The sequence below is a fragment of the Pinus tabuliformis genome, chromosome 2_1, assembly GCF_031772625.1.
Source record: "Pinus tabuliformis cultivar Carrire ecotype Pingquan chromosome 2_1, CPIR1, whole genome shotgun sequence".
Taxonomy (NCBI): domain Eukaryota; kingdom Viridiplantae; phylum Streptophyta; class Pinopsida; order Pinales; family Pinaceae; genus Pinus; species Pinus tabuliformis.
Window position 1 is genome coordinate 681,689,137 of NC_142299.1, and position 21,078 is coordinate 681,710,214.

At 38.6% G+C, this 21,078-nt stretch overlaps 1 protein-coding gene across 1 annotated transcript; it reads right to left on the reverse strand.

Annotated features, from left to right (window-relative positions):
- Positions 1-529: 529 nt before the first annotated feature.
- Positions 530-2,175, reverse strand: LOC149202441 (uncharacterized). The gene is made up of 2 exons (XM_089401590.1): positions 1,989-2,175; positions 530-1,842 (listed from the first exon to the last, which is right to left on the reverse strand). The coding sequence occupies exons 1-2, from the start codon at positions 2,173-2,175 to the stop codon at positions 530-532; spliced, it is 1,500 nt and encodes a 499-aa protein (XP_089257716.1).
- Between the last annotated feature and the right edge of the window lie 18,903 nt (positions 2,176-21,078).

Below are 21,078 nucleotides of genomic sequence, written 5' to 3' on the forward strand. Positions count from 1 at the left end.
TTTAATAACCAGAAATTATTTTAATTTAACCTGTGATATTTTTTTTATTTTTTTAATGTAAATTTTATTAATAAGTTATTTTTAAATAAATTATTAATTAAATTGGATAATAATTGAAGTATAAAATTCTTTTATTTATGAGTCATCCACCTCCTAGTTATTTAACTATTAACATTTAAAAAAATAAATTTAGACATAAAAATTATACATTCTTAATCATTTAACATATTAATACCTATAAAAATCTCACCAACGTAAATAGAGATTTTTATAATGTAAATAACAGTAATACAGTTCTTCCTATTATGAAACCATAGCATTTATAATGAAAATATGGCTATATCATATGATCTTATTGTGAAATACAAGTACCAGGTATACAATGCATATAAAACTGTGTAAAGAGCCCTACCGAGACCTCAACCCGGATATTTGTCAGCTACATGTCATAAACACCAACCAACAATATAAACTATAGATAGCTATAAATCATATAGTACCGTCAAGACGTGAAAAACCAAGGGCTCTTCTAGTGACCAGGGGGTGGTGGGGTGAGAAATCGGATCGGCGGGAATTGGAAGTTTGGAATCTGTGGGAAAGGAGGAACACTCAACGGAGGCAGCGTAGGAATTTTGGCTAGAGGAAGAACACTCAACGGAGACAGCGTAGGAATTTTGGCTAGAGGAGGAACACTAGTGGGGATGGGGAGAGGAGGAGGAATTTTGGCTAGAGGAGCAACACTCAACGGAGGCAGCGTAGGAGGTTTGGCTAGATGAGGAACATTCAACGGAGGCCGCGTAGGAGTTTTGGCTAGATGAGGAACACTCAACGGAGGCCGCGTAGGAGTTTTGGCTAGAGGAGCAACACTAGTGAGCATGGGGAGAGGAGGAGGAATTTTGGCTAGAGGAGCAACACTCAACGGAGGCCGCGTAGGAGTTTTGGCTAGATGAGGAACACTCAACGGAGGCCGCGTAGGAGTTTTGGCTAGAGGACGAACACTAGTGGGGATGGGGAGAGGAGGAGGAATTTTGGCTAGAGGAGCAATACTCAATGGAGGCAGCGTAGGAGTTTTGGCTAGATGAGGAACACTCAACGGAGGCCGCGCAGGAGTTTTGGCTAGAGGAGGAACACTAGTGGGGATGGGGAGAGGAGGAATAATTTTGGCTAGAGGAGCAACACTCAACGGAGGCAGCGTAGGAGTTTTGGCTAGATGAGGAACACTCAACGGAGGCCACGTAGGAGTTTTGGCTAGATGAGGAACACTCAATGGAGGTCGCGTAGGAGTTTTGGCTAGAGGAGCAACAGTAGTGGGGATGGGGAGAGGAGGAGCATTGGGCAGCGAAGGAATAGAAGGAATAGTTGGAAGAGGAGGAACATTAGGAAGCGAAGGAATAGTTGGAAGAGTAGGAATACGAAAATTGGGAAGGGTTGGAACTGGAATGTTGGGCAATGAAGGGATTATGGGAGTCTGTTGGACTGCTTTGGAAGATTCATCAACATTCTCAGCCATTGCTCGACCCCTCATCATTCTCAAGAAATCTCCACTGTAACACTTTGCAGGTACAGTTTCATGGCGGTAACTGAAAGACCCTGCATTGTACGTGAAAACTCCATTGGATTCCGATTGTAGCGTGAGGCTTGATGGTTCAGACTTTGATGGAAGACTGCAGGAGTCGTAGGGGCTTCTGAGCGGCTTCACTGAACACTTTTTCAATGGATCTGCAGAGTGAAAAAGATTGGAAGGAAGCTCCATCTTGAATTCTCCATTTTCATCTGTTTCTGCGGTGATGGATACGGTCGTAGTTTTCCGGTTGAGGCTGCATTCCAGAGCAACCGAAGCACCTGTTCATTTATCAAAAGAGAAAGAAACTATGAAGGATCAGTACAATAGATTTACCATATTTCGATATACTATATTGATTTTAGTGAATGTTAATTATCATAAAAAAATTACTATGAAAATATATTAAAATTATAAAAAATGATACCCGAAATAACGTAACCATTTTCAGAAAGCCTGTGCTCCAAACAAGTATCACAGAACACATTTCCAGTAACCATGAGAGATCCAGAAGCCTTCTCTTGAGCTGCATAATTACTGGCAGCACCCAAAGCCAAGTAGCTCAGGAAAAAGCCAGTCAAAATAGATATTGCAGGAATTTCAACCGACGCCATGATCGGTGAAGAAATTCAATTACACAGATGTGTATATAACTAAATTTCCTTCTCCCTTGTTTCTGCTCTGGCAAGGGTTTGTTGTTATATATATAGTGGCCTAGACTCCACTTTTTCTTGGGTTGTTTCACTGTCCACGTAGAAAACATACCCAAAAAACGAAAAAGTTGACCATCCCTACCTTTCTAGGGTATGAGTTGATTATCTATGCGCCCAAATTTGAAGTCGTATATATGGGTTTTGTCCGGAATTCACATATTTCACGTGATCGGTTTTCAGAACAGAAAACGACTAGAAACTGCGCGCGGATAATTTTAAAACTCTGCAGGCTTTTTAGCTTCGATTTTGACTTTTTGTTTGCTTGCGTGATTTGATTCGTTTCGATTTGGAGCGCGGTTGTAACCGTTTCCAATTTTGCGAGCTTTCATACTGTAGAAAATTGAAGCTGATAACATTCAGTTTTATTTTCCGGAAGAAGGTAATATCGACGTTTCAACTTTCGAAAATGGTTGAGTTGCGACGACAGTGCAGATGGTTTTGATGTATTGCAGATTAGCTTAAAGCAGTATTTGGTGAGAACTGAATGAACTTTATAAATGAATATGGTGGATATTTTATAAGGGGCTTTGCAAAGAGTTAATGCATGAATTATTGTTATTTTCAAAAACTAAATACGTATCGCATGAAGTATTGTCATCTTCAAAAACTAAATATGTATTAAAAAGGTTCACATATGGTATTAAATTATATTTATGGCTGACGCATTTTGAAAATCTATTATATTTAAGCTTACGTCTTTTTATTTCCATGTTGTACACTGATAAAAACATTTATAGAGTTATTTTAGAGAGTTGAATATTGATTTTTAAAATTTGTTATTATTAGTTAAAATTGTAATTTTTTTATAATTTAATTTTTCATTTGGGTATATATATATATATATATAATGAGTTGAATATTTATATTTTTGCTAAAGTAAAAGTCGTACTTTTTATTCATTAGAAACAATGAAACAAATTACATATAATACAATTATCCAAAGAGACCTGAGAGACATAGAATCAACTATCCACTCAGGGCTTGGGTACTAAGCCAAAAGCTTAACAATCGGGGCACGTGCCCACAAACTTATCTGCGAGACCTTCAAAAGACATACCAATGCCTAAACCGCATGATCTGTTTGTAAAGATCTATCGGATGAGACGCATATCGGAGCCGAAAAGGGCATATTCTTTGATTCCAAAAATGGCTCCGATGAAAAGATAGAAACCATACTAAACAAATTTTGGGTCCGAACAGTGGAGTAAACATCGTGCATGTGATCCACCCGAAATCCACCAATTCCAACCTCAAGGCTCAACATGCATGGAAGATAATAGTGAATCCAGACCCGAAATCCAGATAACCCAAAATTGCAACCCGCCCCCAATAGCCCGCGAGATCTCCCGCAACTCAGACCTCAGAAGAGTCCCTTTGATCTGAGCCGTCCATTTTGGCACCTAAACCAACGGCCAAGGATGATATCGCACAGCAAAGACGACTGAAGTTTAACGGGCCGCCCCTCCAAGCTGCACGAACAATCATGACCGTTGATCCACACAGAGAGATCCAACGGTAGAGAATAATATCGCACCGAACAAGTTAACCAGACGTTAGTGTGCGATGGAGGGCAGTTTTCCAAACCCTCACTCTGCCACGTGTAGGATGTTGGATGGGATCGCTGCAAAATCACTAAAATCGTTTCCCACTTTAGAGCGGTGCGATCATCCAAATACTGCCAAGGAAGCGGTTTTACTCTCCGAGGCCCAAAAATGCAAAGATTCTGGCTGCCGGTAAAACAAGGATTCCTTCCATGCCTGCTCGACTTTCTTGCATGAACCTGGATCCCAGAAAAGAAGAGAGGCTCTCCATTAATTAAGGAACTATGGTATCCGCTACGCTCCCCTCGATGAACAGTGTTGACCATCTCGCTGACTCAGGGGATAATAGTGACATAGCCGTGTTCGTCCCCGACCAAAGACCAATTTGCTAGAAACTGATGACACATACGAAGGCCAAAAGGTTAAGAGCTTGCCTCCATGGCTTTGTGTCTGAACACTCTCCTATCTGCTTCCTCTTGCTCACAGAAAAGAGTTCTCAGTCTGATTTGTCTCAATTCCTGCCATTTCATTGAAACCTTGACCTCTGTACTGCTGACCCCGTGATTGGCAAGAAGATCCACCAGCGTGTTGGCCTTTCTGCGAACATGATGGAAACTGACAGAGCACAGGTTTTGGAGGTGATCTTGAATTCTCTGGAAAACCCTGATTAATTTCCAGTGTTTGGAGACTTTCTCCGGCGCTGTTCCATTATTAATTCTTTTCACTGAGTTAATTATTAGTTCAGAGTCAGCTTCTACTATCACATTGCAGTAGTTATCTCGACTTAGAGAATCTAGGCATTTCTCCAAAGCCATTAGTTCAGCAATGTTATTGGTAGTTGTTCCTAGGTGACAATGGAAGATGGAGATAATACTTCCCTTAGCGTCCCTAAGGACTCCTCCATACGGAGCAGTTCCCGGGTTTCCTTTTGACGCTACAACAATGTTGTATTTCAGATATCCTTCTGGGGCAGGATGCCAGAAATCCTTCTCCGTGTTCCTTGCTGTAACCTTCCTATCAAGACCTTGAGGAGTGAGTCCCTGCAGCCCCAGCTGCCTGAGAATTTTCCAATCCATATCTGAGGGAGGATTTTTAGGGTGGTTGTGAACAATGGTATCCACTGTCTCCTTAAGTTGTTTCAGGATTGTCTCAAACAGGCGATATGGGGGATTTTTTTCCTCCTTAAATATTCTTTTGTTCCTCTCCTTCCAAACATTCCATATAATGAAGCTTGGTGTAAGGGCCTAGGCTGAGTTGAGAATTTCATAGTCCAAAAAATTTCCTCTCCAACTATTGAGGGTATTAATGATGCTCCCTCTGTCCCTGTCGAATTGTTGAAAGATTTTGGCAAATATGTCCCATAACCAAGAGGTGAAAATGTAGCTGTTGAGTAGATGCTTCATTGTTTCTTCTTGCACCCCACAGAGTAGGCACCTAGAAGGCCCTAGAACACCCTTCTTCCTGATGTTGTCCCAAGTCAGGATTTTCCTATGGTATACCAACCACATGAAGAGTTTGATTTTCATCCACCCTTGGCGCCTCCAAAGTTTTTGCTAGATTTTATCCATAACCTGGGGATCCAACTCAAGGAGAATGCCTTTTGCTTCTTTAAGATTAAAGGTGCCCTCTTTTTTATTGCCCCATATTAGTTGTTCTTCCCCCCTAAAACTAATATCATCCTTTGTTCCACCATTTTTATTAGCTCCTCTGCTTTTGATTTCAAGGGGTTGTCATTTTTGCAATCAATGTTTCTCCAGATTCTCCATTTCTCCATCTGCTGAGTGTTATCCCAGAAATCCTTTACTTTAATTAATCTTTGGGAATCTGTCTCATGTTTAAGGTCGAGGAAGTATTATTTTGACATTATTGGTTATTGTTGCGACTTATCTTCCCAAAAAAGAGCTAGATCCCCTTCTCTGATTACCTAGAAACTATTTTCTTGAACTAATCTTCTATTTTCCCAGGCTTTGTTCCAGATGTATGAGTCCTTAATATTACTTGACATTCTTATGAGATCACTAGTTTGCCAGGATCTTGCATATTTTTCTTTCCAGATATTTGCCCATTGAGTCTCTAGATTTTGAACCCAGCGCCACCATAGTTTGGCCCCTAAAACCTTGCTAAGTATTTCCTGATCGTCCAAGCCAAGCCCTCCATGGTTTTTGGGTTTGCAAATTTTTTCCCAAGACACTAAGGCCCATTTCTTCCTCGTCTCCTCCTTACCCCAAAGGAAGTTTCTTTGTATATTTCTGAATTGCTGAAGGACTCCTTTTGGAGTTGGGAGGGCAGATAACATAAAAATAGGGATGGCTTGCAAAACAACTTTTGTAAGAACCAACCTGCTTGCAAGATTTAAAGATCTGAAGGTCCATTTACTGACTTTATCCTGCAACTTATTGATCAAGGGTTCCCAAATGCTTTTGAGCATTGGTTTAGCAGTTAGAGGAACTCCAAAATATTTTGAGGGAAGGGAATCCCTTTGAAATCCGAGAATTTTGGAAATATTTCTTTGAATTGCAATATTGGTATTAAAAAAAAAAAATTGGTTTGGAGAGATTAACTTCCATACTTGTGGCCATGGCAAAGACGTTTGGGATTTGTTTATATGTTGTAGCTTCTTTCACTGTGGGGACTCCCTGTAGCATTGTATCATCTAAAAATTGTTGATGCGTTAGAGCCTGACCATTCTTAGTTAGTTGAAGGCCATTAATCTTACTTATTACTTTAGCATGCTTGATGGACCTACCAAGTCCTTCCATCATGAGAATGAAAAGAAATGGAGAGAGTGGGTCTCCATGTCTGAGGCCTCTAGAAGGACTAAAAATCTTAGAGGGAGAGCCATTCACCAAAATTGAGAAGCTGGAGGAAGTTACTAAGGCCATAACCCACTTGACCCAATTATGATCAAAACCAAAAGCAATAAGTACCCTCTTCATATAGGTCCAGTTTACCTTATCATAAGCTTTGGCTATATCTAATTGCATGATCATTCCAGCCTGCCTTTTGCTACTTAACGAGTGAACCACCTCTTGGGCTTGCATGATGTTGTCTAAAATTTGTCTACTTTCCACATAACCAGGTTGTTCCCCTGAAACTAGGGTAGGAAGCAGAGGTTTAAGTCTATTAGCCACTACTCTGGATATTATCTTGTAAGCCACATTGCATAGAGCTATGGGTCTAAACTTATCCGGTGTTTGAGCAATGTCCTGCTTAAGGATAAGGGAGATAAAGGAGGTATTGAGCACTTTCAAAATAGTTCTGTTCAACCTGGAATGCTCCACTACATTTAAAATATCATGTTTAACAATATTCTAGCATGCTTTAAAAAAATCCACATTGAAACTGTCCGGGCCTGGTGCTTTTCCATTCTGCATTTCTTTGAGGACATCATCTACCTTCTCTTTAGAAACTGGCCTATTTAGATTGAAAATGTTCTCTCTGGATACCAGCTTTGGTATGTTTCTAGTTACATCACTGATGGACTGTTCTCTATCTGAATTATTTTCCAGAGTAATTCTTTGGAAGTGCTGAGCTAACACAGCTTCAATATTCTCATGGGAGGTGAGAAGATTCTCGTCTTGGTTCTTAATTGAAGATATTTTGTTGTGCGTTCTATTCGCCATGGTGGACTTGTGAAAAAATTTAGTGTTAGGCTCTCCTTCTTTTAGCCATTGAACCCGAGAATTTTGTCTCCAAAAAATTTCCTCTTGTTTACATAGATTATCCCATTCTTGATGATTTTGTCTACTTGGTTACTTTTAACTCTATCAAATCCATCCTTGATTAGAGCTTGGTTGAGAACCTTCATTTTGTTTTCTACAGATTTTTTTCCACAAAGATATTGCCAAAATCATTTATGTTCCAATACTTTAGTCTGAGTTTGATATGCTTTAATCTTTTATGAAGAAGAAACATTCTTATTACCTGTATCTGTAAATCTTTTTACCACCATTTTTTAATATTGTTGATGAAATCTGGGTGGGAGAGCCAGATATTTTCAAATCTGAAAGGTCTGTTTCTGAGAGTACCTATACCTTTGATCTCTAGTTGAACTGGCCAGTGATCTGAGCCTCCAAAGGGGAGAACTTCCGCTATTACTTCCTTATTTGTTAGCATAAGATCCTTTGAGATAATGAATCTTTCTAACTTTGAGGCTACCTGAGACTCTCCTCCTCTTTTATTATTCCAAGTAAAGAGGCCAGTATTCGTTTCAGTATCAACAAGGTTCATATTGTCTATAAAGGTTTGAAACTCTAAAGAGTCTTTACTTAGAGTTTTGATTCCTCCTTTTTTCTCCGAAAGAGATTTGATCATGTTGAAGTCCCCTCCCATGATCCAAGGTATTCTTGCATGTTTGTCCCTGAGATCCACTAGTGAATCTAGAAACCTGAGTTTGTCGTCTATTCTTTGAGGGCCATATACATTTGTGACCAGATAGGTGTACCTGTCTCCTACAGGTTGAATAACTACTGATAGATAGTTCCTGGTTGCCTCAACATCTATTATGCTAATTTTTTGAGGGTTCCAAAGAGTGAGAATTCCCCCCACTATATTCTCTGCTTTAACTTCTAGAAACTCAAATCTACTGAGCCATTTTCTATGGATTTGTCTTAATTTTTGAATGGAACATTTCGTTTCTTGGATAAAGATTATGTCTAGCATTTCTTGTTTCATCCTATTACTAAGTATTCTCTACTTTCTCTTACTCCCTAGACCTCTGATATTCCAAGATGTAAACTTCATAATTAAAGATTTATAAAGGAGTAGCTGGCTAGATCTTTCATCTTACCTGAATCTATCATTAGCTTGCCACACTCCTTCAAGAGTTCATCTTGCTTTTTCCTGCCTCTTTTCTTACCTGGGTTTCTTGTTGCTAGTCCCGGAGTTGTTTTCATCGTCTTAACCCCTTTGTGCCTACGTTTTCCATAAAAACAACTACTGTATTCTATTGAGCTCTTCTTGAGGTACCGAATCCACTCCTTCCATAGTTTCCTGAATCAAGAACCCTTCCAGATCTAGGTTTTATTTATCAAGTATCTCCTGTAGCTCATGGTCCTCCAAGTCCATTTCACTCTAGGTCATTTCCTGATCCATCTCAAGTTCTGTTTCACTCATCATGGTTTCTTTCTGATAATCAGTTTCCTGAGTTTGTTCACGTTCTTCTTCTTTTTTCTTTTCCCCAGTATTTCCTTCCATTGCTTGATCTTCCTTTGTAATTTCTTCGTCTTCCTCAAGAACTTGGAACTTATTTTGACTGACCTTTAACCCTTCATCTTGATGATGCTTTGGTCCTCTTTTGCCACCTTTTCCTTGATTTACCACTTTCTAGAAGCTATCCATTTCCTTCGTTGTGCTAGCCTTGCTGTTATTTACCACTCTACCGAGTGGACAGTCTCTAAATAGATGCCCATGTTCATGAAATCTACGACATTTGAATGAAATATGCTCATAGTCTATTGTTTGCACCCATTCTTCATCAAAAAATTCCAAGATCACTTCATCTAGTAGAGCTCCTGATAGATCCATTTCCACACATATCCTAGCAAAGGAAGTGTATTTCCCTCTTCTTGTGGCTTTGGAAGCTTTGACAGAACAACCTAATTTATTGCCTATGGTTGTTAACATTTTGCCAGTAATCAATAGGTAAAGAATAAAGTCTTACCCAGACTAGTACCGAAGTAAAAGTCTCACATTCTGGGACAAAATTCATCATCCATGGCCTCATGTAGAGTCCAGCTGCTGCATAGAAGTAGGGTCCTCCTTCAAATACTCTGTCCTTGTCTTCAATGTTCATGAACACCACAGTGAAGAATCCCTTTGACCCAAGATGAAGGTCAATGCTCCCTTTAGGTTTCCAGTGATATTTGATCCATGTTTGTAATGCTTTTTCAGTGGGCCATAGTCCCATGAACTTACAGATAATAGCATATGTCCGCATGTGATCCCTGTGTGCTTGCAGAGCAGGATCGTTTAAAATAACTCTGGGTGTGATCTCAGCTTTGGGTTTGCAGGGTCCCTTTTGTTTCTTGTCTTTAGTTCCCTGTTTTTTGTCTTCTACCTCCTTGTCCTTTGTGTCATTGTTTTCCTTAGTATTGGCTCCTACTGTCTCCTCTTCCATATTTCTTTTCCCTTCCTCCAAAGTACCTCTAGCATTTTCTAGAGGTTTCTTACCTCTACTAGCAACGGCCTCCTTGTAGGAGGGAGTGGCTCTCCCTCCTCTGTGGCCCTCCATGACGAACTCTATCTACAACTCGCTGAAACCCTTGATGTTCACCTTCACTATTCCCGTTGTCCCCTTTAGATTATTGTTATATGGTTCTTCATAATGAGTTGAATATTAATTTTAAAAATTATATATGAATTGAATATTGAATTTTGAAATTTGTTATTATTATTTAAATTTGTAATTTTTTTTTTTTGTTGAGAATATATATATATATATATATATATATATATATAGATATATATATTTATTTATTTATAGAGTTATGATAGAGAGTTGAATATTGATTTATTAATTAAAATTGTAATTTTTTTCTAATTTAATTTTTCAGTTGAGAGTATATATATAGTTAAATCTAATGAAACACGGTAAACCATACATGCTTTCATGAATTTTTTCATATAATAGTATATACTTGTTGGAATATCATTGAAAAATAAAAGACTAGAATTTCACATGGTTTCCATTGGCTACCAAGATGGATAGTCTCGAACTATGAGAATGAAAGGCTTGTACACTAAGGATGTAAAAAAACACTTATTGAAGTTTTTGTATTTAATTATTAGTAACAATATTGAAATCCAAATGCCATAGCTAGAATTAAAATTTTAATGGAGAGATTTGAGAGCCATGTTCTAAAGAAGTAAAAAGTACACGCGTTGATAAAAAAAGACTTAAGCTTATTCAATGTTTTTGGAGACCAAAAGGTCTCTCAATGTGAAGGTGTGATCTAAAATGGAATTGAATAAGATGAATAGTTTATGAAGCTTAATACACAAAAGTAATTTGAAAATTAATGAAACTTAAATAAAAAGGATAACACTAGTTTTAAATGTTAAGGAAAATAAATGGGAGAAAGAAATATTAAATGAAAAAACAAAAAGTAATGAGATTAAGAGAGAAGAAATCTTAGGATTGGAAATGAAAGGTTATGTCTTTGGAACTTCCCATTAGACCACCACTTGTATATGTTCAAGTAATTCACGCATAAAGAGTTGTAGATGACCTAGATGTGAAGATGTGGAAGGTAAGTATAGATTGTTGAATAACGAGAGACACATGAGTTATATTGTGAATGAAAACTTAGTTATGATTTTGTTTTTCCCATTTGAATTTTAAGGTAAAATGTTCATGTTGATTTTTAATTTATTACAAATGTTGTGTGAATGAATTATGTTGTTTAATATGTGGATTCGTTCTTGTATACCTCTACAATTCTATCCAAACAAATCTCTACATTTCCCTCCAATATTATTCATTCACTATTATTGTAACAACCTTGGTCAAAAATCCATGTAATAAAAATTTAATAAAGGCAAAGTAATAACCATTGACATGGGAAACATATTCCAAGCTGAATGTTGGCAAAACATCCAGTGTGGGAGTTCATTTGGTTCATTATGGCTATGGAAATTGGCAAAGGAAATGGCTAAGGCTTTGGACAGGCAAAATGGAATTTATTTATGAAAATAATTGAAAATAGGAGAAAATGAAGGTCAAAGGTCAAAGGTTTCATGTGAGGAGGAAATAATCGAAAATAGAAGAAAATAGAAGCCTCATTAATAAAAAGGCTTATGAGGATCAATTCATGGCTTTTGTCAGTTCAAATTTTTGTCTATTCAGTTTTGGAGCTCTCATTCTATTCTCTCTCTCTCATACTCTTGGACAGTTAGAGTTTTCTTGGAGCACTCTTGGAGGAGTTTGGCATACTTGGGATTTGGAGCAAGAAATCAAAGGAAGAGAAGGAAAGCGCAAGAGGACATCAAGATCAAGAGCTACATCAGGTTTTTCTTGGAGGTATCGAGATGCATGTATGATTTTCGTAGTAGTTTTGGCATGCATGGAACATGCATGTGGTTTCTTAGTCAGGATTTGTCATTGGCATGGAGGATTTCCTAGATTGACAATGGTTTTTCCTAACCTTTCTATTTCCTGGATAGCCATGGTGTTGTGGGAGTATTTCCCTTCTATTTTCTGGCTGGTTCTCATGTTTCTTTGGTTGTGGTTTGAGCTATTAGTTCCTGGATCCTTAGTTGGACAAATGCTCTGGAGCCTTGTAACAACTTGGGTTGAGTTATTATTCCTAGAGCCTTGGTTGAAAAAACACTCTAGAGTCATGTAATAGCTTGGGTCGAGTTATTTTTCCTAGAACCTTGGTTGGAAAAATAGCTTTGAGCCCTGTTGAGTTACTAGTCCTGGAGCCTTGGTTGGATAAATGCTCTGGAGCCTGATAGCATTTGTGGGTTGAGTTGCTAGTCCTGGAGACTTGGTTGAAACAAACACTCTGGAGCCTTATAAAACTTAGGTAGAGACCAATATGGTGATGGATAGTGATTTCTGACCAAGAGGTGGAATCATTAGTTAAGGGTTGAGGTGGTTTGGCCTCTGGAAGCCTTGGTTTGATTTTGATGGATTTTTTCTATGAGATCCCACATTCGTTCATGGAATATGGCACAGGGGTAATCGGTTGAAGAGAGATTTGGTTCAACCAATCTATGGTCGGGTGGAACGTGGAAGTCTCGAACATGGTTGGTCTTCGCATTTATTAATAAGATATCTCTTTCTCCCTACTATTTTATGGGTAAATATACTCGTTTATATGTGGCTTATATGGTTGTTACATCCTTGATATTTTTGTTTGTTATATTATGGTTATGAATGAGTTTTATGAAAATAATAATGTATGCCTCTCATCATGTTTTGGTTAATCACTGAATGTACAATGAATATATGGATTAATAGATGGTAATGCAATCATTGTGATGAGGCATCAATGTTTCTTAGTGATTCTCATATAAGTATGAGACCCTTATGCTCAGATCTATTGTTTAAACATGTAGAATGAATATTTATGACATGTTTGACAAAATTCTTGTCATGACAAGTAGAGGTTGAGTCAAATCAATTTTATTATTGTTTTGATATTACCTTTCATTTCTGGAAGTTTCATGGAGTTTTGGTTAGTGGCCTGAGTCCTAGCCCTGAAAACGTGGCACAAAATCTAGAGTTGTTGGCACAGAACTACCTGGAAAAATCCCCAGCCACATGCATTCCTTGTTGTGGGGGAAAATGATGGTCCTAATCGTATGCATGCTCATGTAAAGGGATAAACTGAGGCTTTAATGCAACAAAATGTTAGTTTGTCTCAGGAGCTAGTCACTTGGGTTGGATGTATGGCTCATGGGGGTTCTATTGCAGGTGCAAAAGGTCAAGTTATCTGTGTTTTGTCGGTTCCACTTCCATAATTGATAGATCAAGACTTGAATCAAATCATAGTAACTCTTTGTCACATGTTTACCCTGGTGGATTTTTACTTAGGTAGATGTGGGAGGAGGGTGTTACAAAGTGGTATTAGAGGATGGTTTCATTCTCATTGGTTGATGTTTGGTTTTCATTCCCCTTGGATGAGTTTGTTGTCATATGTACATGTTGGTTACATATAGGTCCTTATGCTTGTTGTGTATGCATGGAATTGGTCGTGATTTCAGTGGTGTTGACATGTGAAAGTTGATGGTGTTGTGGTTATTTGTGGTCGTCATGAGTGTATGTCGGTTATGCATTGGTTATGCACGTCAGTGCTTATATATCATTACGCATACATTGATTTCATTGTAGTTGTCATGCATGAGGTCATAATGTGTGGTTGGTATGGTCATGCATTGATGAATGGATAATGATTGAAATGATAAATAAATGTTGATATGATTATGTTTACACACACACACACACATATATATATATTTGCGTTAACATTGTTGGTCTTACAGACAAAATATCCTCCCCGAAATATACTAAGGTATGTTGGTTTGTTAATGATTTTGTTTAGCTAACATAATATACCTTGCATGAAGACGAGATCAAATATGACTAGCAAGATGGTAGATTACAGAGATTCTCCCTACGAATCAAATGAGCAGCATGGTCTTGGGAACTCTTCTAACTTAGCAAACACATTGAGGAAGTCAAAGGGAGAAATAAGGAGTTGTAAAGTAGATAATGACATAATAATGCACACACAGGAGAAACAAGTAGAAGACAATGTAGTAATTATTCAGAGTTTTTCATAATTGCAAAGGCAGGGACCAGTTCGAATAATCTATGGATAGGAGCATATGACTAATGGGGCTTATGGTAGATCTCAAAGTGGGCATAGGTCAGATAGATATGACACAATTAGGGATGACAGGTTCTTGGGTACATCGGACAAGAGAATTGATGGACACATGTACTATTATAGTTATGGTTTTGATAGGTATCATGGTCACCATCATTATCATCTTTACATGAGGTGTGATAGGGGATATTTTCCGGATGAGTTCAAGAAAGAAAAGCCACCTACCTTTGATGGGGAAATGAAGAAATCACAGGATGCAGAAGCATGGTTGATTGGAACGAATAAGTTCTTCATGACACATGATTACTCAGAGGACATGAATGCTAGGATAACTATATTCGGTCTTAAAAGTAAAGCAGATATATGGTGGGAAGACGTAAAGAACGTCAGGTATATTTATGAGGAGGAGTTGAATTGGAGTGAATTTGAGAGATTATTCAGGAAGAAGTATATATCAGAGAGATACTATGATGACAGGGCAAAATATTTTATGAGCTAAAGATGGGATGTATGAATGATGAGGAGTACACTAGCATATTTCTGGAGTTTTTGAGGTATGTGCCTTACCTCAAGGAGGAGAAGGCCAAGATTCAGAGATTCATCAGTGGGTTGCCAATAGAATTTAAGGATAGGATTTAGTTTGATGAGCATAGATCATTGGAGGAGGCCATCTAGAAGCTAAAGCATTGTTACAAGGAATCAAAGTGCAGATCTAAGACTAAACCAGACTAGAATGGTAATAATAAGAATAAAGAGAAATGGGACAAGAAACGGGTAAGGCCTCAGGACACAAGTAACAAAGAGAATGAAGCGATGCACAAGAAGTTCAGCGCATCTCACAGAGGACAATAATTTCGATTCATGGAGAACAAGGGTGATGATAGGAAGTCTGTAAGATGTTGGAATTGTGGCAAATATCATCGTCAAAGAGATTTCCCACATCATCAAGGTGGTAGACCGCAAATTTAGAGTACCCAAGACGCACAGATGGTTGGGGATGTTTGACAGAGTGTTCTTAGTATCTATGGAGTGTTGCATAATAGGACAGAATATCACCAGGTGTCTATTATTGATGTGGATGGTAAGCTTTGTGATCAAGTTGTTTATATTTTTATTGGCCTTAGATCTAATTATATTTATGTTAATCCTGACCTGGTGGATAAGTGTGGTTTGAATAAATAAGTACATGCAGATTCTACGTTAGTGTAGTTGCCTACAGGTACAAAGAAGTGAGTTCGTCATTGGGTAAGAGCTTATGCATTTGAGTTGAATGGTATGCCTACATTAGCACATTTGAATGTATTTTCGTTGGGATCATATAGTATGATTTTGGGTATGAACTGGTTGTATCTCCATAGGACCAAGGTAGATTGTTATGAAAAACCTATTGAGTGTTTAGATGATAATGTAGAACAAACAATATTATAGGCTAATAAGAAAGAAACATCAGTTAGGATGGTGACAACTATGCATGTAAATCACAGTCACAAAAAAGGGTGTGTGTTATTTGCAATGACAAAGATAAGGAAGTTGAGGATGTAGATGTCTTGAGAAGGTACCCAATTTTAAAATAGTTTTAGGATGTGTTTCCCACAAACATTTCAGAGTTGTCGCCTCACAAGGAAGTATAATTTTCTATTGAGTTGGTACCAAGGGCAACACCAACATCAAAAGCACCATATAGGATCATCACTCCAAAGTTGGTAGAGATAAAGTTGTTGTTGAAGGAAATGCTTGACATGGAATACATTAGGCCAAGTGTATCACCATGGGGCACACCAGTGTTGTTTTAGAAGAAGAAGGATGGTACTTTAGGTTGTGCATTAATTACGACCTGGTGAACAAGGTGACCATCAAAAACAGGTATCCATTTCCAAGGATTGATGATTTGTTTGATCAGTTGAAGGGAGCAATAGTTTTCTCGAAGATTGATTTGAGATTTGGATATTATTAGGTAAGAATCAAGGAATATGACATTTAGAAGACATCTTTCCCAACCAGGTATAGACATTATGAGTTTGTTGTAGTTCTATTTGGTTTGAATAATGCTCTGGCTATCTTTATGTGCTTGATGAATATTGTGTTGCATTCTTATCTGGACAAGTTTATATTTTTGTTCATTGATGACATAATAATATATTATAAGGATAAAGAAGAGCATGTCGAACACTTAGCAGAAGTATTGAGATTTCTAAGACAACATCAGTTGTATGCAAAGCTTAGCAAATGTAGTTTCTTTCAAATCGGGGTACATTACTTGGTACATGTTGTTTCCAAGGAAGGAATAGTAGTAGATACAGAGAAGATAAGGGCTATCATGGAGTGGGAAGCTCCTAGGAATGTCGACAGGTAAGATCATTTATGGGTTTAGCAAGTTATTACAGGAGGTTAATCAAGAACTTCTCATAGATTGCATATCCCATCAAATCATTACAAAGGAAAGGTAAGAAGTTTGAATCGACAGAGGAATGTGCATCAATTTTTGAGCAGTTGAAATAATTGTTGACACATGCTCCAATACTAAATATTGTAGATCTAGACAGAGAATTTGTGGTATGCACAGATTCTTGCAAAAGAGTACTTGATGGAGTTATTATGCAGGAGGGACATGTAGTATGTTATGAGTCACGAAAACTAAATGAGCACGAGCAGAATTATCTGTAGAAATTTTGAATAATATGACACTTATTCATAGAGATTATCCCAATTATACACTATTGCAGAATACATTCATAATACATAATATCCTCTACGTTGATAATCAATTTTGTGGAATTAAAAACAATGAAACATCAATCGAATGCGCACATTAACACAATATGTAACCCGAGGAAAGCATACAGCTGAAAACCCCACACTATCTGTATATTATAACGATTGAGAACATGCAACAATACATAGTACAATACTCCTCACAAGTACTCAGTACTATCTCCACCTATTACACACAAAACTAGCTCAGATCTGAATCAATTACAGGTTCAAATCTCTTCCACTACTTTGCCTACCTCCACTGTGCAATCCTGCATGAGAATAATGATGAATGGCTAAAGCAAACTCGTATTTCCTTGGCTCAACCACGCAATCCTCATTGGCATTACTCAATCCCATTGATTCTGCAAGGTCTCATGCACAACTATAGTCACAACTGATAGTAATCTCAACCTCTAACACCTGTCTCCACTGAACTGTCCATGCACTGAGTTAACTGATGTATTATTTAGTTTCTTTATGAGTTAATAATTAGTGAATTAATTAAAAATTAATTCACATCACTCATCACTAGTGTATTTTCAGTTAAACTAAATACAGCTAGTTTAACCAAGTCAAACTGAACACAACTCCATCAACTCCACAATCAACTCCACCGAAACTCAACCACATGAGTTCTAATAGAAGTCCTGCATGCAATAGCTCAACTGACCCACAAGGAAAGCGTATTTCCTTCTGACAGCTACATGTGCCACATCTGTAGCTCAAACTAAAGTGCTCCAAGAGGATAAGATAATGTTTATAGTCCAAATATTATTATGAGCTAATAATATTCGACTGTTCTATTTTTAGCCTGGCAGTCTAAAAATAGAAACCGCCCATATGTCTAAAAATAGAAGTCCATCTATTTTTACCAACATGACCAATCATCCACAAATAACATCCTGCAACTCATAGACCATGATCCATATGTCTAAAGATAGACATAGTCTAAAAATAGACTTTGTGCCAAAAATAGCCTGTGGGCCCACTTAGTGAAGGCAACTTCTTTTCACTAAGCTCCATCATCTTGTTGCATTTTCAACACTCCCTCTCAACAAGATATGGATTATCTGCAACCCTTATCCTGCAACTTTGGAATGTTCTACATGCAACACATTTGCCCGGTCCACTTGCTCCAACAACACTGGGAACAAAAACACTCCCAACTGACCAATCTGTTGGGCTAGGAACATACTCTGATGCTGAAGCTCTACCTATTGTTGACAAGTTCTCCCTCTCTGACATCTGCACCACTGCAACATCTCCATGAATCTCGCACCATTGCACACCTCTCTGTGCCACGTAGCACTGTGCAAAACACTTGTGTCTCTCGCATTGTTGTAGCCTGCTACCTATGCGCTGTCCTAGGATTCTCTACACTGTCGCTCTCTCTATTGCTCCATCTGCATCTGTCTCTACCCAATCAGTCAGTTCCTTCTACTCCACATCGGGGCTCCCGTAGCAAGGTCTCATCCAAGAGGTTGGGTACCTCAAGGATCATGCCCCTCCTCCTTGGGACGATCACTCTATATCGCCCCACATCCTACCTGGAGGTATGGCTGCATGTGATCCCTCAGCCCACTTGGCTCTAATTTTCCCCCTACTAAAGGTCTTTGCATGAGTAGATGTCTCTACTCGATCTCCTCTCAGCTTCCCTTGTTATGGCTACTCCACAACCTCCTGAAGCTGCTGCACCAATCGTGGCTCCTCCACAATCGGCTGAGACTTCTTCTGGCTCTGCATGTTGAGAGGTAATATATGCTCCCTCTCAACCACCAAGTCTCCATTAGTTGCCTCGTTGCTCAAGGCTTTGCATGCATCTTGAACCTCAAGAGCATACAGGTTCTTTCCCCGTGAACCAATCTGCTTCACCTGTCTAGTGATGATGTGTCTAAGGAAAACATTTCCCTTACTAAAGACTACATCATAGCATCCGTCTTCCAGCATTGCGATCGACACCAAGTTTCTCTTTAGTCCTGGTACATACTTGACATCGGTCAAGGTAAGGCGAGCTCCATGCTACCTCTAAAAAACAACCATGCCTACACCTGAGACACTATACTTCTCATCATTACCCATCGCTATGAGTATCTGGAGATCTTTCTCCTCCAAAGTACTGAACAAACTCTTGTCACCGGTCATGTGGAAAGAAGCTCCACTGTCAAGAAACCAACCACTTCCCACCATGGATGAAACCATGCATGCGAAGAGTGTGAAATCCAACTCAAACTATGAAGCAAGTGCCTCACCTTCAGATCCTTCCCCGAATCCCTTCTTGGATTTCCTCCGTGGACAATTTGCAGCATAATGGCCCACCTCATGACAACGAAAGAATCGCACTTTCGATTTGTCAACCTTCTTCCCATCATTGGAAGAACTGGATTTGGAAAGAGAACCCTTCTCCTTCCCCTTCTTTTATTTGGCAGCAAAAGCGCAATTTTCTTCATCAGATGACTTTGATGAAGATCCGTCCCTGGTATTCCACCTGATCTTCTCTTGCACAAGATCCGACCAAAGTCTCTCCCATCCTGGCAATTTCTCTCGACCATTGACATAGTCCTGATAGGAATGCCAACTCTTCGGAAGACCAAGTAGAGCCAAGCTCACCAAGTTCTCATCATCGACAGTCACCCCCACACTTCCCAGTTCATCCCAGTATTGGGTGAACTTCGTGAGATACCTGGGCATACTGTCTCCATTATCACACTTAATGTTTATGAGTTTATCCTTGAGCGCCAACTTCCTCTGGTCGCTCTTTCTTTAGAATAGATCTGTCAGCGCTTTCCACATCAAGTATGGAGAAGCCTTTCCATGCAGGCTGGATACAATGTGATCCTTCACGCCCTCTAACAGAATCCTTCGACACTTTGCTATCTTCTTTTTCCAAGCCATAGCTTTAGCAACATCAGTAGGTTTTGGGACTTCAGCATCTATGAAATCCTTCAACCCATTGTCATCTAACACTGCCTCCATCCTATCTTTCCATGCAATATAATTCGAGCTGCCTTCAAGAGCATACTCCAATCGCAATCCGTTGAAAGGCATTTCAACTTTGACACCAAGAAAACACTGTTGCAAATTCGAATTCCACCAGCTCAAAACTCAACCGCTTCTGATCTAAAATTCGTGAGAACAAAGTATTTCTCGTACAGAGATTGACTATATGGGATTTTACTGGATATATCACCTTCCAAAAGAAGGATGAATCCAGAGGCTACTTGGCCCGATTACAAACTCTGCCTGAAGAAATAAAATGTAAACACTTTTTGAATAATAGATCTGATGATCAAATGCTCTGATACCATGTAGAAATTTTGAATAATATGGCACTTATTCATAGAGATTATCTTGATTATACACTATTGTGGAATACATGCATAATACATAATCTCCTCTACGTTGATCATCAATTTTGTGGAATTAAAAACAATGAAACATCAATCGCATGCGCACATTAACACAGTATGTAACCCGGGGAAAGCATACAGCTGAAAACCAAACACTATCTGTATATTATAGTGATTGAGAACATGTAACAATACATAGTACAATACTCCTCACAAGTACTCAGTACTATCTCCACCTGATACACACAAAACTAGCTTAGATCTGAATCAACTCACAAGTTCAAATCTCTTCCACTGCTTTGCCTACCTCCACTGTGCAATCTTGCATGAGAATAATGATGAATGGCTGAAGCAAACTCATATTTCCTTGGCTGAACCAAACAATCCTCATTGGAATTACTCAATCCCATTGATTCTGCAAGATCGCATGCACAACTATAGTCACAACTGATAGCAATCTCAACCTCTAACACCTATCTCCACTAAACTGTCCATGCACTGAGTTAACTGATGTATTCTTTAGTTGCTTTATGAGTTAATAATTAGTGAATTAATTAACAATTAATTCACATCACTCATCACTAGTGTATTTGCAGTTAGACTAAATACAACTAGTTTAACCAAGTCAAACTGAACACAACTCCATCAACTCCACAATCAACTCCACCGAAACTCAACCACATGAGTTCTAACAGAAGTCCTGCATGCAATAGCTCAACTGACCCACAAGGAAAGCATATTTCCTTCTGACAGCTACATGTGCCACATCTGTAGCTCAAACTGAAGTGCTCCAAGAGGATAAGATAATGTTTATAGTCCAAATAT